Source organism: Wyeomyia smithii, chromosome 3, assembly GCF_029784165.1.
Source record: "Wyeomyia smithii strain HCP4-BCI-WySm-NY-G18 chromosome 3, ASM2978416v1, whole genome shotgun sequence".
Lineage (NCBI taxonomy): Eukaryota > Metazoa > Arthropoda > Insecta > Diptera > Culicidae > Wyeomyia > Wyeomyia smithii.
In genome coordinates this window covers 66,285,000-66,308,999 of record NC_073696.1, presented here as the reverse complement: position 1 = coordinate 66,308,999, position 24,000 = coordinate 66,285,000, and the positions used below count along the sequence as shown (strand labels likewise).

At 39.1% G+C, this 24,000-nt stretch overlaps 3 protein-coding genes across 6 annotated transcripts in view; 1 reads left to right on the top strand and 2 right to left on the bottom strand.

The window, feature by feature from the left end:
• The window catches only part of LOC129731617 (uncharacterized), a 111,367-nt gene extending 102,399 nt beyond the window's left edge, over positions 1-8,968 (bottom strand). The window contains exons 1-2 of the mRNA XM_055691742.1: positions 8,248-8,968; positions 7,812-8,026 (exon numbers count right to left, since the gene is read on the bottom strand). Coding sequence (XP_055547717.1) covers positions 7,812-7,880 — 69 coding nt within the window. The 5' untranslated portion in view covers positions 7,881-8,026; positions 8,248-8,968. The remainder of the gene's footprint in view (positions 1-7,811; positions 8,027-8,247) is intronic.
• The window catches only part of LOC129731620 (uncharacterized), a 143,438-nt gene that overhangs the window by 39,063 nt on the left and 80,375 nt on the right, over positions 1-24,000 (top strand). The gene's annotated exons all lie outside the window — the stretch shown is intronic.
• The window catches only part of LOC129731616 (protein bark beetle), a 77,275-nt gene continuing 71,335 nt past the window's right edge, over positions 18,061-24,000 (bottom strand). For 2 of the 4 annotated variants that reach the window (XM_055691737.1, XM_055691738.1), the window contains exons 5-11: positions 23,752-23,963; positions 23,333-23,688; positions 23,152-23,277; positions 22,755-22,778; positions 22,166-22,634; positions 21,885-22,106; positions 18,061-21,315 (exon numbers count right to left, since the gene is read on the bottom strand). In XM_055691737.1, the coding sequence (XP_055547712.1) occupies positions 20,218-21,315; positions 21,885-22,106; positions 22,166-22,634; positions 22,755-22,778; positions 23,152-23,277; positions 23,333-23,688; positions 23,752-23,963 (2,507 nt within the window). In that variant the 3' untranslated portion in view covers positions 18,061-20,217. Of the gene's footprint in view, positions 21,316-21,409; positions 21,430-21,884; positions 22,107-22,165; positions 22,635-22,754; positions 22,779-23,151; positions 23,278-23,332; positions 23,689-23,751; positions 23,964-24,000 lie in introns of all 4 variants that reach the window. The other 2 variants (XM_055691740.1, XM_055691739.1) reach the window with 2 other exon arrangements.

The window sequence follows — 24,000 nt, the reverse complement described above, 5'->3', positions numbered from 1 at the left end:
ACCGTCAGGACGTAGCCGATGCCGTTATCTATCCATACAAAGCATACAATTCAGTAGCTTCGGAATTATACATTGAAGATGGTAAACTATTCCCGAAGCAGTCATCTAACGGTGGTTCTTTGCGAAAGTTCACTAGCTCAGACCCATCACGGAAGAGCAACTACGAAATGTGCGGTTGTTCAAGCTCAATCAAGCTCAAGACATTTTTGGGCTGGGAAACTCCCTCGTCTAAAAAAATTGAGTATAGGGACGTTTTTCTGTTAAGAGCAATTTTTCTCATACGTTCTATTTGCCCCAGTTCAACTGCGAAATCAGATGATTTCATATCTATTCTTCAAGAAAAATCATGTTTAAATAGGAACAAAACTTTGTTTTTAATATATATTTTCCAAACTAAGTAGCTCCTCTGAATTTCTGTTTAACCCATAGTGTTCCAATATACGCCACTTGAGGCTCCTATATTCGCCAATTTGCGAAAAATGTCGAAATCATCCAACTTATTCTGTTACTTTTTTATACTATCTAGTTTGTTTTATTACAATGAAATCCTTACAGCTGAACGAGCTAAAGGGCCGGAAAATCTATGATAATGTATCTTGTATCCATTTATATAAAAGACAAGTTTTGTATGTATGTTCCAGCATAACTATTGAATGTCTGAACCTATTTACACCAAACTTGGGATACGTGTTCTTTGTACAAAGCAGGTGGTCATTGACGTATTGGAAAGGGAGCATGCATAAATGACGTAGCCTTTTTTAAGGGTTTGTTTGCACCCTCCTCTCTCCTTAATCGTAGCATTGCGTCACAAAGTCACCGCTTTTTTCAGTCTCATATTCAAATACTCCCCAAAATTGATCCGAAACCGGGAGTATTCCCAGAAACTGAAAATTAGTATCCGATGCCGTTTTAAAAATCGTGGTCTTACGGTTTCTGGGAAGTATTGAAGAGCTGATGGATTCTTAATACTTCTTAATATTGACACCGATGCCATTTAGAAGACCGAAGATCCAGAAGACGACATCCAATTTCCGGTTTGTGGGTGGATAGAATAAGAGATGAAGTAGGGGAATAGAGAGAGAGTAACAAAGAAAAATTATATAAGGGACGATCAATTAATGATATCACGCAAAATTTGGAAAAAAATAACTCCCCCCTCCTCCTTGTCACAAGATGTCACAACTTCCTTGACCCCCCTCCCTTAGTTACGTCACGTTTTTATACCCCCCTCCCCCATCTTTGGTAATAATTGATTGAAAATCGAGAAATTTGTTAGGAATGCTTTTTTTCTTGATAAGAACGATTTTACTGAAAGAAAAACTGAAACTAAAAGGAAAAGAAGATTAAGGAAGATAACTAGAAAAGGCGTTTAGTTCTTAGTCCAAGGATGCTGTTGATGGAGTCGCATACCGACAACATAGAAAGCCGAGACAGTAACTAGAGCATAATTGCTGATTTTTGAAAGACCATCAAGATTTAGTTGCTCTTCTTCAATCAATTCGCAATCCAAATCTTCTCCACATGTTACAATAGCCAAGCATTTTTATTTACGTTTTGTCACAATTTTTATATTGATTGGATTAAGAGACACTAAAAATTAATGAAATTACGCTGTCATTCATAAACGAACATGCACGGTAGAACAGAATTAACGAACATTATGGTTTTTAACGAGAAAAAAAAAGATATTAGATGTGTGACTTTTTTATTTATTTATTTTTTTGAGTTGAAATGTGATGTCATACTCAGGCTAACCCCCCCTCCCCCATATGTCACAAAATGTCACAATAATTGAAACCCCCTCCCCCCTCTAATCGCGTGACATCATTAATGGATGGTCCCTAACAACGAAAAAGAAACATGCAAAAAAGGAGAAACGAAAAAAAACGTGAGGATTAAATCAATTTTTAAGTTCAACGAATCAATCCTCAGAAACTTCTAAGCAACAAAACAAGGGCTTATATTGGATCCCGAACGAGATCGGGTACTCAGCTGGTTTCTATATAAATAACAGAGCACAGTAACTGGAGGTGAAAATATATTGAAACTAAATAACATGCTTTGTAAATCCTATTCGATTCGATCAATATATTTAAATCTTTCATAAATTGTATGGAGTTAATCTGTTTTCATAATTGTTTTTGTGGTTTTAATAATTTTATATTTTTATTGTTATCCGGAAAATTCCGTACATTTCAATCAATATACCAAATACGTTAACATGGTAATATTTATATTTATATAACAAAAAGCAGGGTTACGAAACATGAATTTACGTTTATATGTGGCCAATAATGGAACAGCGATAGTTTTTGGAGTCCCTTCCTCAAATAATACCGTAGAGAAAAATTACACTTTAAAATTGGTTATGTACTGTAGCCATCAAAGTGAACCATTATACAGTAAATAATTAAAAGGATCCATCTAAATTTCTTGCAAAATATCTAAACTCTAGGTTGTGTGATGAACTAAGAGGAGCATACTTACTCGAAGTTTAAATAGAAGATATTAAAATAGGAGGAGCTATGTGGCTAATAGCTATTGTTCACAACTTTTATTTTTATGTTAGTATGGCCAATTAAAGCTATGCCTAAATCCGAGGCTTCTACCCTAAACTAGGCTTGTCATTTGGTCGGCGTGCGACCAGACCGAGCCAAGCGCCAAACACATTGTTTTGAGTAATTAGCATTTGATGTTTGACCACCCATAAATTAATCGTGTTTGAACTAATCGTTAATTCAATGCAAACATGTATTGAACAGGGCTTAATGAATAACCTTTTATCATAAATACACGAAAAATAGCAATAATTGATAAAATATTTGGTTTTTATTTTTGACTCCTATGCACTCAGTTCACTCTGGTCGAACAAAAATTTTAAAAGTTGGTCTTCAGTTCGGTCTGGTCAAACGTATTTACTACAATATATCAACTTGTCTATTAAACAAGCTAATGTTTCTCACTAGTCAAACGTTATACATAGATGTCAACGCTGCTTTATCTCTCAGTCCAATCTGTAGCAGAAATTATACAGCTGATAGACAAAAAAAGCTTTATTTCTGTTGCTCTATTTCCTGGTGCCAAAACGCACCAAGCGCTAAGTGTTAAGATAGTATTAATATGAAATGCTCTGGTATTTTGAAGCGGGTATTGTCTAATTTTATTGATTTAACGTATATTGACCCAGTCCTGACGTTTGTTACAAGAAAGAAATTAATATTATTTAAAAATTATCAAATGGAAATAAAATGCATTTGGTTCGGTCTGGCTCAACAAGATCTAGAAAAAAAGTGATGTGCTCATTGAAACGAAAATCGGCTCTACGAAAACCACCGGGCTGTTTATCTATCTAATTCTGATTACAGTCGTATTAACGAGCTGTCCGAAGCGGAGAAATCAGTTACTGATTAAAATAAATCGGAAAGTTAGCTTTTAAATATCAAACAATCACTTTATTTAGGTACCATGTCTGTGTTTATGTTTCACTCTGGTCGAACGCAATTTCGTTCTTTTTACAAAGTACAACAGAGATTTTTTACTATAACACGCCTATGAACTGTTCAAATGATTTCATTCTTTAATGGAACATAGATCATCAGTTGCACATCCACTAGTGCTAATAACTCAATTTTAAAAAAAAAGGCGCTTGGCTTGGCTTGTCTGTTCGCACGCCGACCATTTGTCCTCTGAAAATCACCAGCGTACAAGAGAATATCTTTCACTGAAAAAACAACTGCTCTCACACTGGTGAGCGGAGCGACACACGGGCTAGAAGAGAGCAGCGAATCGTGTATATCTGAGACTGAGTAGTTTGCAAAAAACACCTCGGTGAAATCTAAAATATCTCTCCAGAGAGATAATCAATTGATGTGTTCTCTTTCTCACACTAAAGAAAAATTACGCTCAATAACTACACAACAGAGCTCACTGCAGTGCTTTTACTCTGTGTCTCTCAAGCATATATCAAATGAGGGGAGCATCTAGGTAGGAAAGCAGATTGCGTTGTTTGCTTTCCATCTCGAAACTGAAAAAAAAACAAATCCAGCCGACCGTCCGCATGTTCGAATGTTATCGAATTTATCTCAGGGGTGTCCACCGCGATGTACTTCTGTTCACTCTTACTAGAGTATTTAACCACACCAATTCAGCTGTGGTGTAAGCAGCAAGTGTATTAATTTTTTTGCGATCGGTGGAAACACAGCACAAAGCAGTATGAAGAAGTTTGGTGCAAAATCTTGTGACACGCAGCGCTATTACTGAGCAAGAAAAGAGCGGTGTATATTCACTCTGATTTTTTCACATATTGAGGAGAATGACAAGTCTGCCTTGAATTATAAATTATTTTGCATGGTTTTAATCCGAACAAACCAATACATTCACTCGGAAAAATTAAGAAAGAAGAATCAGATGTTCCTGTGTGCGTTCCATAAACTTACACATACATGCAAAAAATCCTATCCGTTTCTAGAAACGCTATTTTTGTCAATAAATTTCTTTGAAGCTCAGCCTTTCATAAATTTAAAATTTTTTTTTCAATTGTACATAATTATCTCGCATTCCATTTTTGGCAATGATTTCAGATACACAAAAATGACAAAATTATGTGAATAGTCAAAAAATATGGGAATATTTTTATGCCCAACTGATTCTGAATAGATTCACTATCTCATTATTTCGAACATATTTCATATCTTTTAAAAGTATTCCCCAATTATTAGTTTCGTTATTAGAATGTCATATCAGGGTCCCAATATATTTATATATATATTTCGAATTTTTTTAATAACAGTGTCTTAAAAAATTCTATAAATTCATTTAGGCCAATGCGCGTAAACAATTCAAATATTTACAGTTTGATGTTTTTCAAGCCTTTTCAAGCAGTTTTCATTATTTTGACGCCCTTCCACGTTAGTAGGACATTACTAACAATATAATTAAACAAAATCGAAACCAAGTAGAATGTACTTCCAGCTGTAGAAAGTGTATTCGAAACACCATTTTCACTTGTGCCTTGCGTCCTTGCATGTGTATAGTTTTATGAACTCAATTTATTTGATCAATTTTCTGGGGCAACCAAGCGTCACGTGTCATATTTGTTACATTTTATTTGTGTCATAATTTTGAAAAAAAAAAATAAACCGTGAAATACGTATTTCATTGACTTTGGAGCAAAATTTACTTATTATTCGAGCAGTTGAGTAAAAAGATCTGTTGAAAGCTCATATAACCCTACAGTTTGAAGTTCATAGAACGTGGATTTGAAAATTGTAAAATCTAGCGGTTCTACAATTTCACATAAACAAGTATTAGATTCTCCTAGCTATGCTTAAGAATGGGCAGTACAAATCCTATAGATATTGCATGAATAATCCCGTGAGAAGGTGCTCGAAATTGCTATGGAGAAAAATATTATGAACTAACATTGAACTATGAAAGTGCGTCATTTTACTCAAAATATTATGAATTTCAATTGAATACTACACAAAAAATCCAATTTTTATGATTTGCTAAAATCACGGTGATTTTTTTTTGACCGTTTTAAAATCTTAAAAGCACCGTATTAAAATTCAATCTGCTTTTCGGCAATACAGGTCGAATTGATTATACATAGTGTCCAATTTTTTCTCTATACACAAGGTGATTGGTTCCTTGTTGGGAATATTTTAGGGGCTGATAAAGGACCACATTTGATGAAAAAAACTCTTCTACGCATATGCCCTACCGTAATATACTCGGAGGAATTCCACTTTAAAGTTTCTTTGATACTTTTTCATAAAGTGGCTCTAACTTTGGGGTCGTACCACTTAGAGCAATTCTCTTAGTTTCATTTAAAAGCTGAGAAAATTTTCTACTATATACAACTTCTCTATTGCTAAATGAAAAATTAACATTCTGTGAGCAAAAATGTGAAAAAGTAGTATTGTTTCAAACGTATTTTGATGTTTTCTCGCAAAAGACGTGGTAAATATTGTTGTTTTCTTAGCTCAAATTGAACCTTTTGAACTAACCGACACCAACTCGCTATCTGCTTTAGTTTTGGATAAATTTCGATTTTAAAGCAGTGTCCCCAAAATCGATAAATTTGTGATCTAATGATAAAAAATATTTGATTATTTCTTCAGTAGCAAGACGAATCAGAAACAGATAAATTTTCTTATATTCAACAAAAACTCAATGCAAGAACTAAAGACCAAATGTCTTAGAAATTCATAAAACGTCCAAATCTGGTGTGATATGCAAAAAAATCGTCAAAAAGACTTTCTAGAATTTTCACTTCACCAGTAATCTCACTTTTACGAAGCTTATTTTTCATCATCTCACTTTAGGTGAAACCGGGTATAGGTCTCAAAAAGTGAAGTGAGGGTGAGAATGAAATATATTTCACCGTGAAGTGGCTCCCATAATAAGTACCTATATGTCTTGTATTAAAATTTTGGTCAGTGTATATTGATTTGTTAACTTTCGACCCTGAACGTCAACTTATTATTTTTTTCATTTTTTTATTTATTTGAAAATGAATAAAAAAATTAAAAAAATTAATGAACAGATAAGTAAAAATAACTATTTTCAACACCGTAAAGCTCTCCCCTTCCTTCCTCCTAAAGGTTACGTATTTTATAGACGTTTCTTAATATGTATAAATAATCGAGTCTAAAATTGTATACAATCGATTCATATATAATCGAGTCTGTATACAACATTGGTAGACAAAAGCGTAGTAAAGTTGCCTTAAAGCTCAAATTTCTGTGAATTTTGAAGCCCCTAGTAAATACGCGTCAAAAGCCGCAGAGTAATTGCTCACCGGGTTCATCGCTTCTATGTTTGCTTACGGGAAAACTTATTTAAGTCTTTGAAATAGGTATCTTTGCTGAAGGCACCGAAATTTACAGGAATGGTCAAAAAGCTATAATTTTTTTCCCAGTTTAAACTATAGGGCAAAACTTGTGTTTTCCAGTGTAATCAAGTTCGATCTGTATATTCAGTAAGTTCAGTAATTTCTTTTGTAATCGTAATAGCTTACATTTTTTACATAAGCTAGATGAAATGAATCGACTAAAGTATTTATTTTTGCTACTGAAGTATCTGCTTCGTAAGACTTCAATTGACACGACTCTCATTTACTATAAACAGAACAAACAAAATATGACATCTTTATATTTTCTTTTGTTCTGAAAAGTAACAGACTGGAAATGCTTTGAAATTATAAATGTTCACCCAAGAAAAGCTTCCAGGCTGAAAAGTACTGATACGAAGAAACCTATGTGAAGATAAAAAGTAGATAAATATGTAATGTAATTAATACAAAAATTGAGTGCTTCTTCGGCATTCACCCAAACGATAACGCATCTCTGTGGCTGGAACCAACCGGCAATGGGAACATTTGCCATTCTTGAACACAAATGTGCACAAGTTAGCGTACTTTGGCATCCCCCGCACGAATACAGCTGCAGCAGCAGGGAGATACTTGTGCTTTGATTTACCAGCCAGAATGGCTCCCCATCCCACCTCACGGAGCACAGTGAGGACTTTACTGTCGAAAAATTGTATTTTTTGCTACTCGGTTGGCAATGTTCTGTTTGATTATGAACATCGTCTATGCTGTGTATAAACTCCGTGTAGCTGTGTGCGCAAATTTGTGCGAATATAGTAGAGCGCTGAGAGTGGATAGACGGAGGGAGCGATGAGAAGAGAAAATAAAAATGGCGACTACATTTATGATTTCTCCAGATTGAACCATTGAACTAGACAGGAAGAATTTGGAAACCTGCCGTGGCAGATCAATGATTGTGACAAAAGTCACGGCAACTTACCTTTTCATTGACTGAGTTTTCATCGTTGATTGATTGTGTGCGAAGTTTGTGCGTTAGATACTTGAGCATAGTTACTGGTTCCAATTGGATTTTTCCTATCTGCTGTTTAGCCGGCACAAAGTAATTCTTTTTGTGCTTTGTTCACACGATAGCTTGAAATTTGCTTAGTACTAAAATTCTCGGCTAACCAACTGTTTTCTTGAGTTCCTAACGAGCTGCTTGTAGTACGTACAGTTGAGAAATAATAAGCATAATTTAATTTTTAACACAAAATTTTAAACAAATGAATTTACAGAAATTAACATCTCTTGATTTACACAAGCCGGCATTCTAATGACAAACACAATGATCTGTAGCTTCGGTGTTTCTTGGAAAAATTTCTTCCAAATCGCTGAATTGAAAACAAAAAAAAACAACAACAAAGGTAATTACTAACCAAACTGTGTATGTGCAGCGCGTTATAGGTGCAATAAAATTTTATCGATTTTTCAATATCATGCACTTTTTTGTGGTGGCGCTAAACCGTACTTCCAAAATACTATTCTTCAGCAGACGTGACTTCACCAATTGTGATGGTCAGGTTTTCGTCTTATTCTTAGCTGGCTGGAGTCGAATCGCGGAAACGGAAGAAAACTAATTTTAGGTCTGAGTCGTTTGACGAATGCAATTTTCACTATCCCGTGCTGAATGCTAGACTCCCGTCAAAACACAGTACACAGACGAATTGCAGCCACCGATATTCATCAGTTTTTCCACACGTCAACTTCTGCAACTCAGGATGATAATCGGAACCGAAAACTAGTACTAAAACGGCAATTATCACTTATCCGAAAAATCGGTGGAATACAGAATCAACAAGGGAAAACAGAAAGTGCATACACTTATTCGCCACACCAGCTATATCTAGTCCTTTCTCTCAGAACACTTGACACTCCTCCGACGACTGCTGCCTTTGGTCGCCTTCGGGATGCACGCAGCATCAGTATGTAGTCATCAGCAAGCTAAGCAGAGTAGCAGCACATCAAAATGCCTCCCAACATCAACAATAATCATCAGAGCAGTGCCAACACTACTACCAATGCACACATGTGAATCCTTTCTTCATGCACTCCCGTCACTGCTGACTGACTCGATGCACCCGCGAACTGACCACCCAAAGTCTCACTCTCACTCTCACCTCACTAGAACGTGAAAGTCTTGCTCGCCACGTCGTCGTCGTACCTCACCAAGCTCAGACTTCACTCGATCTGATCAGCGGAGAGAACGCAGTGACGAACACTGAACGAGAAAAGGGCTCTCAAGAATGCACTTGCAACCAAGGTGACTACCGCTCTAACGCGCGAACGACGAGTTATGTATCAGGCCCACAGCGCGCAACATGCACAACAAACAAACCACGCACACACGAAATTATGCTCGAGCATAGAAGGAAAGAAAAACTATAGCCCGACACTCGACACTACCTCACTCTCCGGCATTCGGTTCAAATCTGAGAGCACCGCCAGCGAGAGTGTGATGTTTTAGTTTAATAATATAATGTAAAACGACAACAAAAGCGTGTACCTACAGCAACATGAACCGTGTACCGCTGCCAGAGTTTACTGAGCAAGGTTGCCGAAACCATTTCAGATATTAGTGGAACAATAATTTAACCTTACAGCAAACCATGCATGGATTTCCGTTTGAGTGAAAAAATTATAAAAAAATCCATGTTAGGTATATTGTTTCTATGTTTTCTACGATACTTTATCGTATGGTTAGAAAAATTACGAACTATCTGGTAAACTTGAAAGATATTTTAATTCATTTTTTATATTTTCTGTAATCCAATTTTTAATTTTTGGAGTACCCTATTATCACAGTTACTTTACGAGTTCTTGAATTATTGAAAGTACAAAATATACTTTATCCTTAAGGAATAAGAATACTAGAAAGCTTAGAACACCCTAAAACGTAATGACATCTGATCCGAGAATTTTCATTGGATAGACTCAATTATATTAACATGGTAAATTAAATTATCAGTCGGATTTTTAAGGTTAGTGATATAAACTTTAAAATTAAACTTTGAAACAAAATATCATTGGCCACACTTCCCCTAAACTATGCCAAAGCTCGAAACCAACACCACTCTGAACCAAGAGAACATCACCAGCGCACGGTGAGCAACGAGGAACCACTCATCATATCAGCATGCTTGCTAGCAAAGGCCATCCTCCGAGCCACCCGAAATTAAAGTGTGTCCACTGTTTTACGATCTTTGGCATCGTTGCCTGTTTCGTGCAGACTCACAGACACACAATCGAAGCGCAAAACCAGGCCTTCTCCTGGTCTGTTATCTTTTCATTTTCAGTCCGCGACGTCGTTGCCGTCCAAACAACACAGCCACGGAGCATAAAAGCATAATACGAAGCACACCTCTCTGGGCTTGTGCGCGTCTGGTCGAGCGAAAAGCTCAACAGCAGCCAAGAGCGCCGTCGGTCGGCCGTCAGTGCGACGCTATGCGTTCTGTTCCCATCGGTTGTAGTAGTAGTGAGCGGAGCAGTGGGTGGTGGATGGGCATGAATGGGTGGGTGGTTGCACAACTCTGCTGCTTCGTAGTACCCGGCGAAGGCTGAATGAAAGTCAACATCGATGGTCGCCGAAAACAACATCAGCAATTGTAGCAGTACCAGCGGCAAAGGAATGGTTTGCGTGAAATGTGTAGTACAACCACTACCGTAACAAAACTTTACAACTTTTCTTCTTCGTGTCTCTCTCTCTCTCTTTCTCTCTCGGCTGACTCAACCCATGTCTTGTCTAATTTCATTGAGCTGAATTCGGGTGAAGAAAAGTATTGCAATTTATATGATTTGAATCGTTATATTTTCGACAAAAAAAATCTTAGAGTAAGATTTATTATTGCTCAACGGTGAAAAATTCCCACGATTCTTATAATTTTGTTTCTTAAAATATCATCAATGTTTGTATAAGCTCTTATGTATATAAAGTAAAATGTATGAGCAGTATTCCAAAGAAGAAATAATCGACCGTGGGCTAAATATATTATTTGTCGTTATAATTATAGCCACTCTAAATAGATTTAACAGCACAAAATCGCTCAAAATATTTACCTAGGCTTGTATCCCGTAAATATTGCATTATCATCTAATTTTCAAGCACATCATTGATTTCGCACAGCTTCAGTACGTGACCATCCAATCATCGCTAACGAGTGTATAGTGCGTCAAGGAAATATATTTCCATTACACAGGACATCACAGTGTTGACCTTTACGGATGAACGTTACAACAATGATAAATATTAAAAGTTTTGTATAATTGTAAACTGGTTGTCGTGCTGTTTGTCTTAGTGGTCGAATTGTGATAAAAACTACCGGAGAGCATTTTATAATGTTCGATTATTTACGAAACTGTAATACCCTATATCTATAATAGGTGTACAAATTAAAAACCGCCGCTTTTTAATCAGTGGCGTTAGCGTTGGTAATTAAAGTTGGGATTTTCTCTGTTGATTCGAAAAGAAATAACCGCCGAGGTACGTGGAATAATTCATGAAACACTGCATAGGTGAACTTGTCTCGTACGGTTTAGACGTTACGAAAATGGTGATTTCGACCTAAAAGACAAGGAGGTTCCATTGTGTCTTTGGAAAAATTCGTGGATGAAAAGTTGGAGGTAAAACCATCACAAAAGCTTTCTACTGACGACAAATGATAAGTTTGAGCAAAGTGATAAAGGAAAAACGGCCACAATGTACGGAAAGACACGAAAAAGTGATTCTTTTGCACGACAACGCTCGATCACATATTGCTGACGTCGGCAAACCTATCTGGAAACGCTGATATGGTTTACACTGCCTTACCCGCTGTACTCTCCTTACATCACTCCATCCGATTACCATCTCTTCCGATCAATGTCGCATGGCCTGGCTGACCAACACATCTGCTCTTTCGGAAGGGATACAATAACTGGGTGCATTCATAGATAGTGTCAAAAAACGAGCAGTTTATCCGATGATTACGTGTTGTAATCCATATGCTGCCGGAATGTTGTGTCTAGCAATCGTCAATGTTTTCACAAATGAGAATGTAACTATTCGTTGGCTGGTAAACGACTGAATAATGCGTGGACAGCTGCTCATATAAATTCTAAAAATTTTATATGGACCATGGACAAGCGGAAGCACACCAGCTGACTTAAGACTTCAGACTTCGTCTATGGGTTTTCGACTTTGCCACCTCCAAGAACATAGCCGTGCGTAACGGGTGACAACTCAGGATTGGGTTTTTTTCACTACAGCTGTCAAAAAAAGGTGAAAGAACTTAGAGAAAAACAAGTTTATTTCTCATGAGGATACATTTATTGTAAACTAAAAAAAATTGAACATTTGAGAAAAGCCCGGTACCGGCCTCCCGAAGAAGTTTGCCTATGATACCAAGAGCCAAGAGCGTTGTATGGCTTTCAAGTCAGATTTTTAAACTCATCTCTTGATTCTGCCGATCAACTCTTCGCAATTCGTTGATCTCCAGTATTTTTCACACCTAAGAAACTCAAAATCCCAAAGAAATCTTCCATTGAACGACACTGAGGTGGATTCGTTGGGTTGCATATTTGGGGTTCAAATGAAGTCGAGTGGTAGTTCAGAAACATTTGTATTTTTTTGACGTGCTGTGATGACATTTTCTCTAGCTAGAACACATACTTTCCACCTGTATGGTGTTTTGGAAGAAATGAAATCATAATGTTGTTCAAACAATCGTTATGATTGATAGCCAAACCACTAGGCATGAACCATGATTTGACAAAAAATCTTTTCTGTCCACTACTCTGGCCGGTCTTCCACTATCTGGAAACCAGGAAACCATACACAATAGAAACCGGAAGATTTTCACTTTCAAAGTGGTTTATCATGAACTTTTTGTCAAAATTGTTGTGCACTGCCGTGATACAACATTATGACGTACATCCATTTGATCAGTTTTTCAATACGGCCCAAAAACGAACGGGTTACTTGTCACTTTTGTATTGAAATGGTGCATACGTCATTTTGTTTTCTTGATTTTATGCAACGTGTGAATAATTAACAACTAAAAGAAAGATACCAAAAGATGGGTCTTCGAATAACGAACAAATTGGCATAAGAACCCCATATTTGAAAAAATGCCGCTTACGTCAGTCGCGAGATTACGGCAGTGCTGCAGTTCCTAGCGAACTGTACAACGCACTTGCTGAATGCTCCTTGTTTACACGCCATTTATAACCGAACTGAGCATGCATAAACATAACAAAAAATACTGGCATAAAGAGGAAAAGTAGAGCTTTCACATACATATTCGCATTTCTATCTGAGTGTGTTTGTTGTAGAGTAAAAGGGCTCTGAAAAATTCCATATTTTTATTTGTCGCCCGTTAGTACAACCTCCTACGTAGTACAAAACGTCCCACACAAGGGTAGTACAAACCTCCTACACAATGGTACTGATTACGGGAACCACATTACGGTGAAATATATTACACTCTCACGCGCACTTCACTTTTAGAGACATATTTCCAACTCACCTAAAGCGCAGTATGCAGTTCAAAAAGGAATTCATTTTCCTATCTCAATCCCATGTAAAATTCAGGCACTGAATCAGGCAATGAAATTTCTTCTGGTAGCTAGTACGCAGCTAAAAAAAAAAATCATAAACCGAAAGGGAAAACAAAGTTCACTTGCTGTGAACACTGCTGTGAAGCAAAATGTCACTTGTTCTAGCACGGAATAATGGGCACTGACATTATTCAGGTACTGAAAGTGTCAGGCAGTTGGTTGGTCGTCTCACACTCAGCGATGCCAGATTGGAAGACATTTAGCCTACATTCAAAATATTTTTCACGTTATAGTTACTGGAAACGTTACGTGAATATTTTCCACTATCGTTTTATAGTAGATTCTACGTGATTGTCATTTGAGTTCATCATGGCCTGGTGAGATGAATTATCCTTTCAAACTTATTCAGTAGATGCATGCATTTCATGTGAGTTTCTCGTAGAATTCATCTACTGGTAAACGACGAATTTGCATACCTGAGTGATTTATTACGCAACATATTCTGATAATTTCTAAAACCCGTTTCCTAGCTCATAAAAATTAGAGAAATAAATGAAAATTGTACATTTCGTAAAACGTGATTGCTATCAGATATCATACAGGCATGCAAATTCGTCAATTCGTAAATGAATAAAATAACATAAAAACTGATTACGACATTCCCGGGAATTGTAATTGTCCGCTGCAGCTGTTTTTGTTCAGGTAACTCTTCCACCTTTGAACTGAAGCTGTGTGAAACCTGTAAGCTCAAGTCTCGAGTTTATTAGGATTTTTCGAAAATTCACTTATTTGCAAGCCATCCAGAAATTCTGTTTTATGTTCAGAATCAGTCAACAGCTTCGCCATTTTGATTTCTGGTTATTTTCGCACAGAGAATTCACGCGATACATCCTGTTTGACGTTGTCAAGTTCACGTAGCTGGTACGTGATTAACCATGGTACGCATAAGATTTCCACGTAGATGTTATGTTTGTCACATAAATCATGCAAAATGACAGAAAATGAACAATGTAGCCGGAAACTACGCATATTCGCTCGAAGCTGTGCTGCCGGGAGAGGATCAGCTGGGGGAAGCTCCTCTCGAGGACTTTTGGAACATAATGCAGAGAGACACAGACAGAACATGATGCAGCGAACCCAAATCTTTCGGGAGAAAAGGCCCCTGCCTGGAGAAGAAGGAGTATTCAGAGCTAGAACAGTTGCATCTCTCTCAAAAAACGCGAAAGTTTTACCAGAAATTTAACGCATCCCGCAGAGGCTTCGTGCCGCGAGCCACAAGATGGTAGTATTCCGACAGATGTCCGTGAGGTGACCGAAAGGTGGAAGTTGCACTTCAACGAACACCTGAATCGCCCCTAGACAGAGAGCCATGGCGGCGGAAAAAGCAATCCCGTCGGTGCGACAAACGTAGAAGACGTACCAGATCCAACGATAGACGAAGTTAAGGATGCCATCAAAAGCAAAGCCTTGGTGCTACATTCCGCTTCGGAGCCACCTGTTAAGTGTACAGAACAGTTGCGGGGCTAGCTAGCTGACACTAACAGTCTCTCCCGAGCCGAGACTCGGGGCACCGAGCTTGCATCTGCTGATTGCAAGAATTTGGGATACAGAACAGCTGAGGTTATCTGCCCTATATATAAGAAAGGCGACAAATTGTGGCAATTATGTGATCACCGCCCTGAATGCCGCCTACAAAGTGCTTTCCCAAGCCTTTTTCCGTCGACTCACACCGCTAGCCAACAGACTTGTGGGAATCTTACAGGCCGGCTTTGTGGAAAGTCGGTCTACGACGGACCAAACGTGAATACAGAACCGCACGCACTACCCATTCTTCGACTTCGAAGCCGCGTATGACACAATCGACCGAAAAGAACTATGGAAGGTCATGGATGAAAATGGCTTTCTGGGGAAGCTGATTCGACTTATAAGGGCTCACTGGTAAGTGACATAACAGCCGTGAGACCCGGAGGCATATTATCAGCGAAAGTCGTACCTACTTCGGGCTCCACAAGCAATTGCTGTCGACTAAGCCCCCGTACTAAGTGTAACCTGTACAAAACGCTCAGAGGTTGTGCTCTACGGGCATGAAACGTGGACAATGCTCGAGGAGGACCTGCGAGAGCTCGGAGTTTTCGAACTGCGGGTACTGAGGTTAATCTTTGGCGGTGTGCAGGAGAATTAAATATGGAGGCGGAGGATAAACCATGAGCTCGCATAACTCTACGGCGAACCCAGTATTCCAAAGGTGGCCAAAGCTGGACGGATACGCTAGGCAGGGCACCTGCCTGAATAATGTCAGTGCCCATTATTCCGTGCTAGAACAAGTGACATTTTGCTTCACAGCAGTGTTCACAGCAAGTGAACTTTGTTTTCCCTTTCGGTTTATGATTTTTTTTTAGCTGCGTACTAGCTACCAGAAGAAATTTCATTGCCTGATTCAGTGCCTGAATTTTACATGGGATTGAGATATGAAAATGAATTCCTTTTTGAACTGGATACTGCGCTTAAGATGTCACTACGACATTTTCCTCACTTATGTGAGTCACCCAATAAGCACCAAGTACATCTGGAGGTCACCAAATCAGACAAAACTCAGATCGACCATGTTCAGATTGATTGTCGGCACTTCTCATACATCATCGACATCAGATCCTATAGGAGCGCTAACGTCGACTCGGACCACTACCTGGTGATGGTTAAGATGTTCCCAAAATTCAACGTTGTGAACAACATTCGGACCCGACACCCGCCCCGATTACAGCTCGTGCGGCGACTGAAGCAGCCTAATGTAGCCGGAAACTACGCATATTCGCTCGAAGCTGTGCTGCCGGGAGAGGATCAGCTGGGGGAAGCTCCTCTCGAGGACTTTTGGAACATAATGCAGAGAGACACAGACAGAACATGATGCAGCGAACCCAAATCTTTCGGGAGAAAAGGCCCCTGCCTGGAGAAGAAGGAGTATTCAGAGCTAGAACAGTTGCATCTCTCTCAAAAAACGCGAAAGTTTTACCAGAAATTTAACGCATCCCGCAGAGGCTTCGTGCCGCGAGCCACAAGATGGTAGTATTCCGACAGATGTCCGTGAGGTGACCGAAAGGTGGAAGTTGCACTTCAACGAACACCTGAATCGCCCCTAGACAGAGAGCCATGGCGGCGGAAAAAGCAATCCCGTCGGTGCGACAAACGTAGAAGACGTACCAGATCCAACGATAGACGAAGTTAAGGATGCCATCAAAAGCAAAGCCTTGGTGCTACATTCCGCTTCGGAGCCACCTGTTAAGTGTACAGAACAGTTGCGGGGCTAGCTAGCTGACACTAACAGTCTCTCCCGAGCCGAGACTCGGGGCACCGAGCTTGCATCTGCTGATTGCAAGAATTTGGGATACAGAACAGCTGAGGTTATCTGCCCTATATATAAGAAAGGCGACAAATTGTGGCAATTATGTGATCACCGCCCTGAATGCCGCCTACAAAGTGCTTTCCCAAGCCTTTTTCCGTCGACTCACACCGCTAGCCAACAGACTTGTGGGAATCTTACAGGCCGGCTTTGTGGAAAGTCGGTCTACGACGGACCAAACGTGAATACAGAACCGCACGCACTACCCATTCTTCGACTTCGAAGCCGCGTATGACACAATCGACCGAAAAGAACTATGGAAGGTCATGGATGAAAATGGCTTTCTGGGGAAGCTGATTCGACTTATAAGGGCTCACTGGTAAGTGACATAACAGCCGTGAGACCCGGAGGCATATTATCAGCGAAAGTCGTACCTACTTCGGGCTCCACAAGCAATTGCTGTCGACTAAGCCCCCGTACTAAGTGTAACCTGTACAAAACGCTCAGAGGTTGTGCTCTACGGGCATGAAACGTGGACAATGCTCGAGGAGGACCTGCGAGAGCTCGGAGTTTTCGAACTGCGGGTACTGAGGTTAATCTTTGGCGGTGTGCAGGAGAATTAAATATGGAGGCGGAGGATAAACCATGAGCTCGCATAACTCTACGGCGAACCCAGTATTCCAAAGGTGGCCAAAGCTGGACGGATACGCTAGGCAGGGCACGTTGCAAGAATGCCGGCAAGTACTCTGCAAAGATGGTGTTTGTTTCGAGCTCAGGCAACACGAGTAGACCAGCTGGGGTGAGATCTGACGGGGAGTACACGGTGTCCCAGAGATTGGAGAGCGGCAGCCAATAACCGAGTGAATTTGAGAAACTTGCTAAATAAGTAAATTAATATTATTTTCTCACATTTGGTTGTCAAATGAAACACAATAAACTTCTCCTAGCTAAGCTCTTCAAAATAGTAATCTGCAGCAGATTCGTTGGTAAATCATCTACCAGTAAGGCATTTTTCACAATTTGAGAATAAAAAATAATTCGAAAAGTCGAAATCTAGTGAACGGGGGAAACTACATTTTTGCCAATGCAATGGCACAAGTTTGAAGTTGTATCTTGTTTTAATAAACCTTTTTTTTTGCCTAACGAACCCGCTTTCTTGCTTTCATCAATAAAATTTCTCTAATTTGTAGCTAATCAATGGATAATTTGGATGGCCAACAAACGATTCACACGCATAAGCTGAAATCAGCTTCTTGTTTAATTCAAAAACTTCAATATATTAGGAATATTAATATATTAGGACGTAAAAGTTATGCTAAAATTCGCATTAAAATTATTTTATTTTACACTTGAAAGTACAAATTTCCAACAAATATCCTGCGTCTAACCATGATCAAGCTGCTGCAAATTTACAAACTGAGAGTAATTTAATCTAAAATTTGAATGGCTGAATCTAGGAATAAAATTAATATAAAAACTAACTTCACTCAAAAACGTAAAGTGTGATTTTTTCTAGTATCTTATTTAAATCTTATTTTAAAGGGAGATTGCGGGTTCAAGTCCCGTCTGAATGCGGTATATTTTTCCAAATCTGTATCATATTTCCAGTTCGCTTATTTTTCGCTTTCCCTACTGCACACATTATCTGCTTAATGATCTTATTTTTAAGGTTTGAAAAAAAAAACAAAAAATAATGAAAAAAACTGTCTATGAACACTTCTACGTCAGACCTCGGGGCAGAAGTTTGAGCATTTTCTAAATGAAGCATGTCAAAACGACATAATTAAAAAACATTACGTATTAGGTATAATTCATCCATGATTTTACTAAGTGCGATAAAATAAAATAGAATCCGATAGAATAGAACGAATCAATATAGGAATTAAGGTAGTAAAATTGAATATAACAATTTATGTACAACGGAGGTAAAAAATCATTACGGATTTTTCATGTTCGACGAAAGACTAAAGGTTATTTGGTGTTTCTAAACTAATAAGTTGAAAGAGTTGTAAGGAATCAGTGGTTTTATGAAAAAAAAAAGTATATGGACAATAACTACAAGAAATATTCAGAAGTAATATAAATCCCTTAAGTAACATACTAAATTTTCAAACTAAAACCTAAAGCCAAGATTTCACATATTATCTTTGAAGAAAAAATAATAGATTCAGACAAGGAGACCGTGTAGCTTTTTTAATTGGCTCTACACATGTTTCAATATGCCAAAAAACAAACAAGGTTTCTAGTTTAGGGCCATATTTTCAAAGCATAATTTTTCTTTTCGGAACAAATAAAGGACAATAATCATTTTTTTAAACATCATCCCCTTTGAAAGCAATACTGTAACAAATACTATATTTCTGTTTGTATCACGTTACATTGCATACGATCATCATGCTCTCACTGTTATTGCCGTAACTCGATAAGTTTAAACCTATATGAACGCATCCCAATAAGAACACATAAATCATTGGACGGTACAAAACACGGAAATTTGCTTGTGATGCTTTATGAGGTATCATTTATTAGAGCAAACGGAAACGTTCTAGCTGCTGATTATCTTGTTTCAATAGTAATCACTTCGTTCGTCCTAGACTGTTTATAAACTTAGAAATGAATGACAAACAAAATGTTACGAGCTGTTAATCAAACATGTGGCACGCTTTGCTTTCCATAACGATCAGATTATTTTGACGTGCATATTGGTAACAGTGCTAGGTGTTTCCTGATGGTGATAATTGTTTCATAGATCTTGCCAGGGAATAAGAAAATTCTGTTATTCTAGTTATGTTTGTCGTAACAATTTTACGATCTTAGCTTGCTTACTACTATTTATCACCAGCAATTTTCCATGCTGCTTTCTCTTATTAATATTTTTTGCTGGAATCACAAATCATGAATACGAAAAATACATTCTCTGTCTCTCTGCAAGAATACAGTTTATTCTTAAACTATCATCTAACTAGCTAATATACACACTTTGAACGTTTTCTGTCTACGTCTAAAGCACAAGCTAAGACAATTTAGTTCGACTAATGCACACAGTACGGAATGATTCCTGGGTTGAACCTTCTCTCGCGAACGAGTAAAAGCAAATGAAACCTTACAAATGCTATTTTATGCTACACAAGATCTTAACGCTATCCTTGGCCGTGTATGTTGCCATGGTTACGCAGCTTTTTGAACGCTTTTAAAAGCTCTGAATATAGAACACTTTCTCTGAAGCTCTCTTTATCTAGAAGCAATTTGAACTCGAAGAATGTGCATCGTTTACGTTGAATCCCTACGTCTAGTAAAATATAATTATATACTCTAATCGTTTAATTAGTTACTATTCGATGCAATGCAGCTAAGGCTCACTGTGAAATGATTTGTAAATTGCAAATATGACTAATGATTTTTTCGAACTCTCGCTTGGACTACTTAACTCCGGGTGGTAATCTTTAAGGCAGATGATGAAAAATATAATCCAAAAGCCTTACATTGCAGTTTCGAGAGGTTGTGAATAGCTGCGACTGTCCGAGGTGAGCATACTCGGCATAGGCGGTAGCGCTTCGTCAAAGTTTGTTTCCAGCAAAGCTTCCGATTTGGACCTGGCGTAGCTGGTCCTCGGAGGCGAAGCAGGAATTGGCGGTGGCTGAGACCGCTGCTGCTGTTGCTGCTGGGGTTCGCTGGATGCTTCGTAAACAGTCCGCGGTCGCCGGCTGCCGTTGCTATCAACACGTGGCGGTGGAATGATTGATTCCCGCTCTTTGCCCGGAGTAGCGTACTTTTTCACCGCCTTCATGTAGGACTCCGGTCGACGAATTTCTCTGGCATCACTGCTCGGAGGTGGTTGTTCGAAAGCGGTCGGTCTTGGACGCACTTGAATCGACGGCTGCTGGTATTCGTGGGGAGGGTTGAAATTTGGACGATCGTTTTTAGGATCGTATGGCAGTGTACTTGAACTTTGCTTTGATCCATTCACCGGCGATTCGGGTGATAATGGCAGGAAGCTACTGTGGCCATTACTTGGCGGCAGTGGAGCATACTCTGGCAGGCGATTTTTAAGTTCGTTCAGGAACGATAAGTTATCACCTTTAACGCGGATTGGAAGTGTGCTGGAATTGCCATAGAAGTCAGAGCCGGTATCATCGCTATCTCCCGGATGATGAATAATGGGAGTATCTTCATTGATGACCGTACTAATCGAGTTGTTTCGCGTTACACCGGAATAAGTGGTCGAGGTATCTCGGAAGCCCTCGTTACGGAATGCTAATTCAAACGCAGTGCTACCTTGGGAGCTATACTCTGGCAGTCCGTACACTTTTGTCCGGCTGGGACTATTACTGTTCGAATGCTGCATAAAATCCGGTCCGCCGTTTGCTGTTCCATCGCTGTAACCCAACTGACTTTTCAACTGCTCGGTGTATTCGTTGTTGTACGCTTGGTTGTGTTTGTCGTACATGTCATAGTTGGTTTCCGAGCTCAGGACGCTCTTGTCCACAGACTCTATCGATCCGTTAGAGGCCATCTTTTTGTAGTCGGTCGTACCGGTTGTGCCTGATTTGAGCGTGTCCGTTGAGCGGGAGACGACCTGCAAAAAATGATGGAAGCCAATTAGTGATTGATTTAAACATCAAAATATATGTATATGTTTAATAACTTTAACCTAATAACAGTGCACTTACTGGTTTTACACATCTGTAGGCTAGTGCAATTGAAAATTAAGAGAAATGAAAGCATGAATAAGTGCTGTGTGCATTCAACCTTAACGACGGAAAATGTTAATTATACTGAAAAAAATCATCTAAAATATGAAGAATGATTTAAATATAGCACTTAATTTACACCTGGCAGAAATATGAAGAAAAAAGATTTGAAAGAAATAAATGTGAATTGTGTCGAGAATCACTATTCGTCAGTTAAATTTGAAAACAAAAAATTGAAGCCTTTTCATCAGCATGACAACTTGAGTATGTATGTATTACTGACAACAGATAAGAAAAGGTTCAAAAATTTTTGGAAGCAAGAATTCCAGAAAATTCAGGCTGATACAACCACAGAAAAAAAAACCGTTTTTATTGGCCCTCAAGAGAACCTAAAACGTTTCGGATTGTTTAAAAAGGTATTAAGGAGCAAGTACTAAATACAGTATTTACTTACATAATTGCGTCTCCTTATTGATCCCTGTGGATCGATGCTATTCAAGCTACGCATACTCTGTCGTATGCTGTTCCTACGTTGCAACCGTTGCGTTTGACGATAGCGCGACTTAAAGACCCAGCAGAAGCAGATGCACAGCAGAAGCGCGAACACCAGAATTAAAGCCGTTAACATGGCGACCGCGACCGCATCAGCTTTCCAGAATAGTGGATCAATTTGAACCTAAAAAGAGCAGAGCTAATCTTAGACACTTTCAACTCTTACATAACAACGAAACGAACCTTCGGATCTATTTCACAAAGAAACGCGTGTCTTTCGTGGCATTCTTCGACCTCAACATTTCGGTAAATAAACGATGTACACCGATCGATATAATTCGGATCCTGGATCCACACTTTTTCCGCCGAACGCAAGTAGCGGGATTGTTGCTCCAAAAAGAACCACAGCGCGCTAATGTCGCCGTGAATGAACGGCAGTGAAGCATTATCCGAGCGGCAAAAGTCTCGCGCCTCCCGGAAGCTCATCGGAGCTCCAACGTACATATAGCAGGTATCGATAAGCAGCGTCCAGCCCGGAGGACACTTCCCGTCCAGCACGGTTGCGTTGTTCATGTGCAGCGGCAGGTACTGCACCTCTAGCAGCTGAGGGTCATCGAAACGATCGCGAATCCGCGAACCAACGGCCAGTGTTTCGTTGTAACTCCAGTAGTTCAGTTTAGCATCGATCTTCGTTTTCCAAACGTCCAGCGTACTGCGGGGCACAAAAATTGTTAGTACAAGCTTACAATAGCAGGAAAATATCTTTATTACAGTACTTTACAACAAATATATGAACAAAATTTACAATCAAGTAAAGGAAGTTAACACCTACCTATTCCAGTACTGGAATTCAAATCTGCTCATGGCGGAGTGACGCAGAAGAGTTAGTTGATATATGTGAAGTAGAGTAAATAAAGCATGCAAATTTTAAGTTGTTTTTAAATAGATTTCTACACTATCGTTGAAAATTTAGCAATTATTTTTTCAACTCTACACCCAATTGTTTTAATTTTTTCTAATATTATTAAACTATTTTTCCGATAGTGTATATTTCTACATTGATACAACGCCTTCGAAACCCAAATATAGCAAAGAACAGGAAGATAACATTCATTTCAAATAACAATGCACTATTCAATAGTGAAAATAAAATAAAATCTGAACAATCTAAACTAGATACAGAATCAATTAAACTTTAGCATCGCTTTACACGAAGCATACGAACTTACATGGTACGATTCACGGTAATCATTTCGTAGTCGTTGTCCGGATTCGCAAAAATGTTATCCACGTAATGCTGCCCGGCCGTTCCAGCCACGATTGTCGCTCTTCCGCTCCAATCAGTCGCCACGTTGCTAGAATACAATTGCCAACTTTAAAACATCCCAAGTCCAAAAAGAAGAATCTTACTCATAAAATCCATTGTGCGAGGTGGTTTGGTAAATCGGTAACCGTACTCTATCGAAACCGGAAACCTCGACGATTCGTCCGCCCTTGTTGCTGTGCACGTAGTTGAAGCTAAAGTTGGACACGACCTGCCTTAGCACCACCACATCCCGGAAGGCTGCTTCGTTCTGGGTGATGTAATTGTTATGTACGGTAACCACCTGGTACGGAGACGATTGACGCCCCTCGACGTACAGCGCAGGTCTGTTGCGGTTTCTCACGAACAAATTGTTATGAATCCAACCGCGCAATGAAGTGGCCGACCCACGCGAATCTGCCCGTATCGACAGACCTCCTTGATTCTCCTGTACTAGATTGTTCTACAACGGGAATCGATTACAATTAAAATACTGATTTGTTTTTCAAGCATTTTGGAAACATACCCGGAAGTACAACGACTGCATGTTCTGCACATCAGCCCTTATAGTAGCCTCACATGAGGAGAAGTTACCGTACAGCTGACGACAGTTTCGGACGAACCGATTCCGTTCCATGGTCAAAGTCGGTGACACTTCACCAACCGTTACGTAATGCACTCCACCTCCAACACATTCCTGTATCTCCGAATTGGATATATTATGTTGAGCGTCGCGATCTGCGGATTGACAAGAATATGTTATTAATAGCAACTT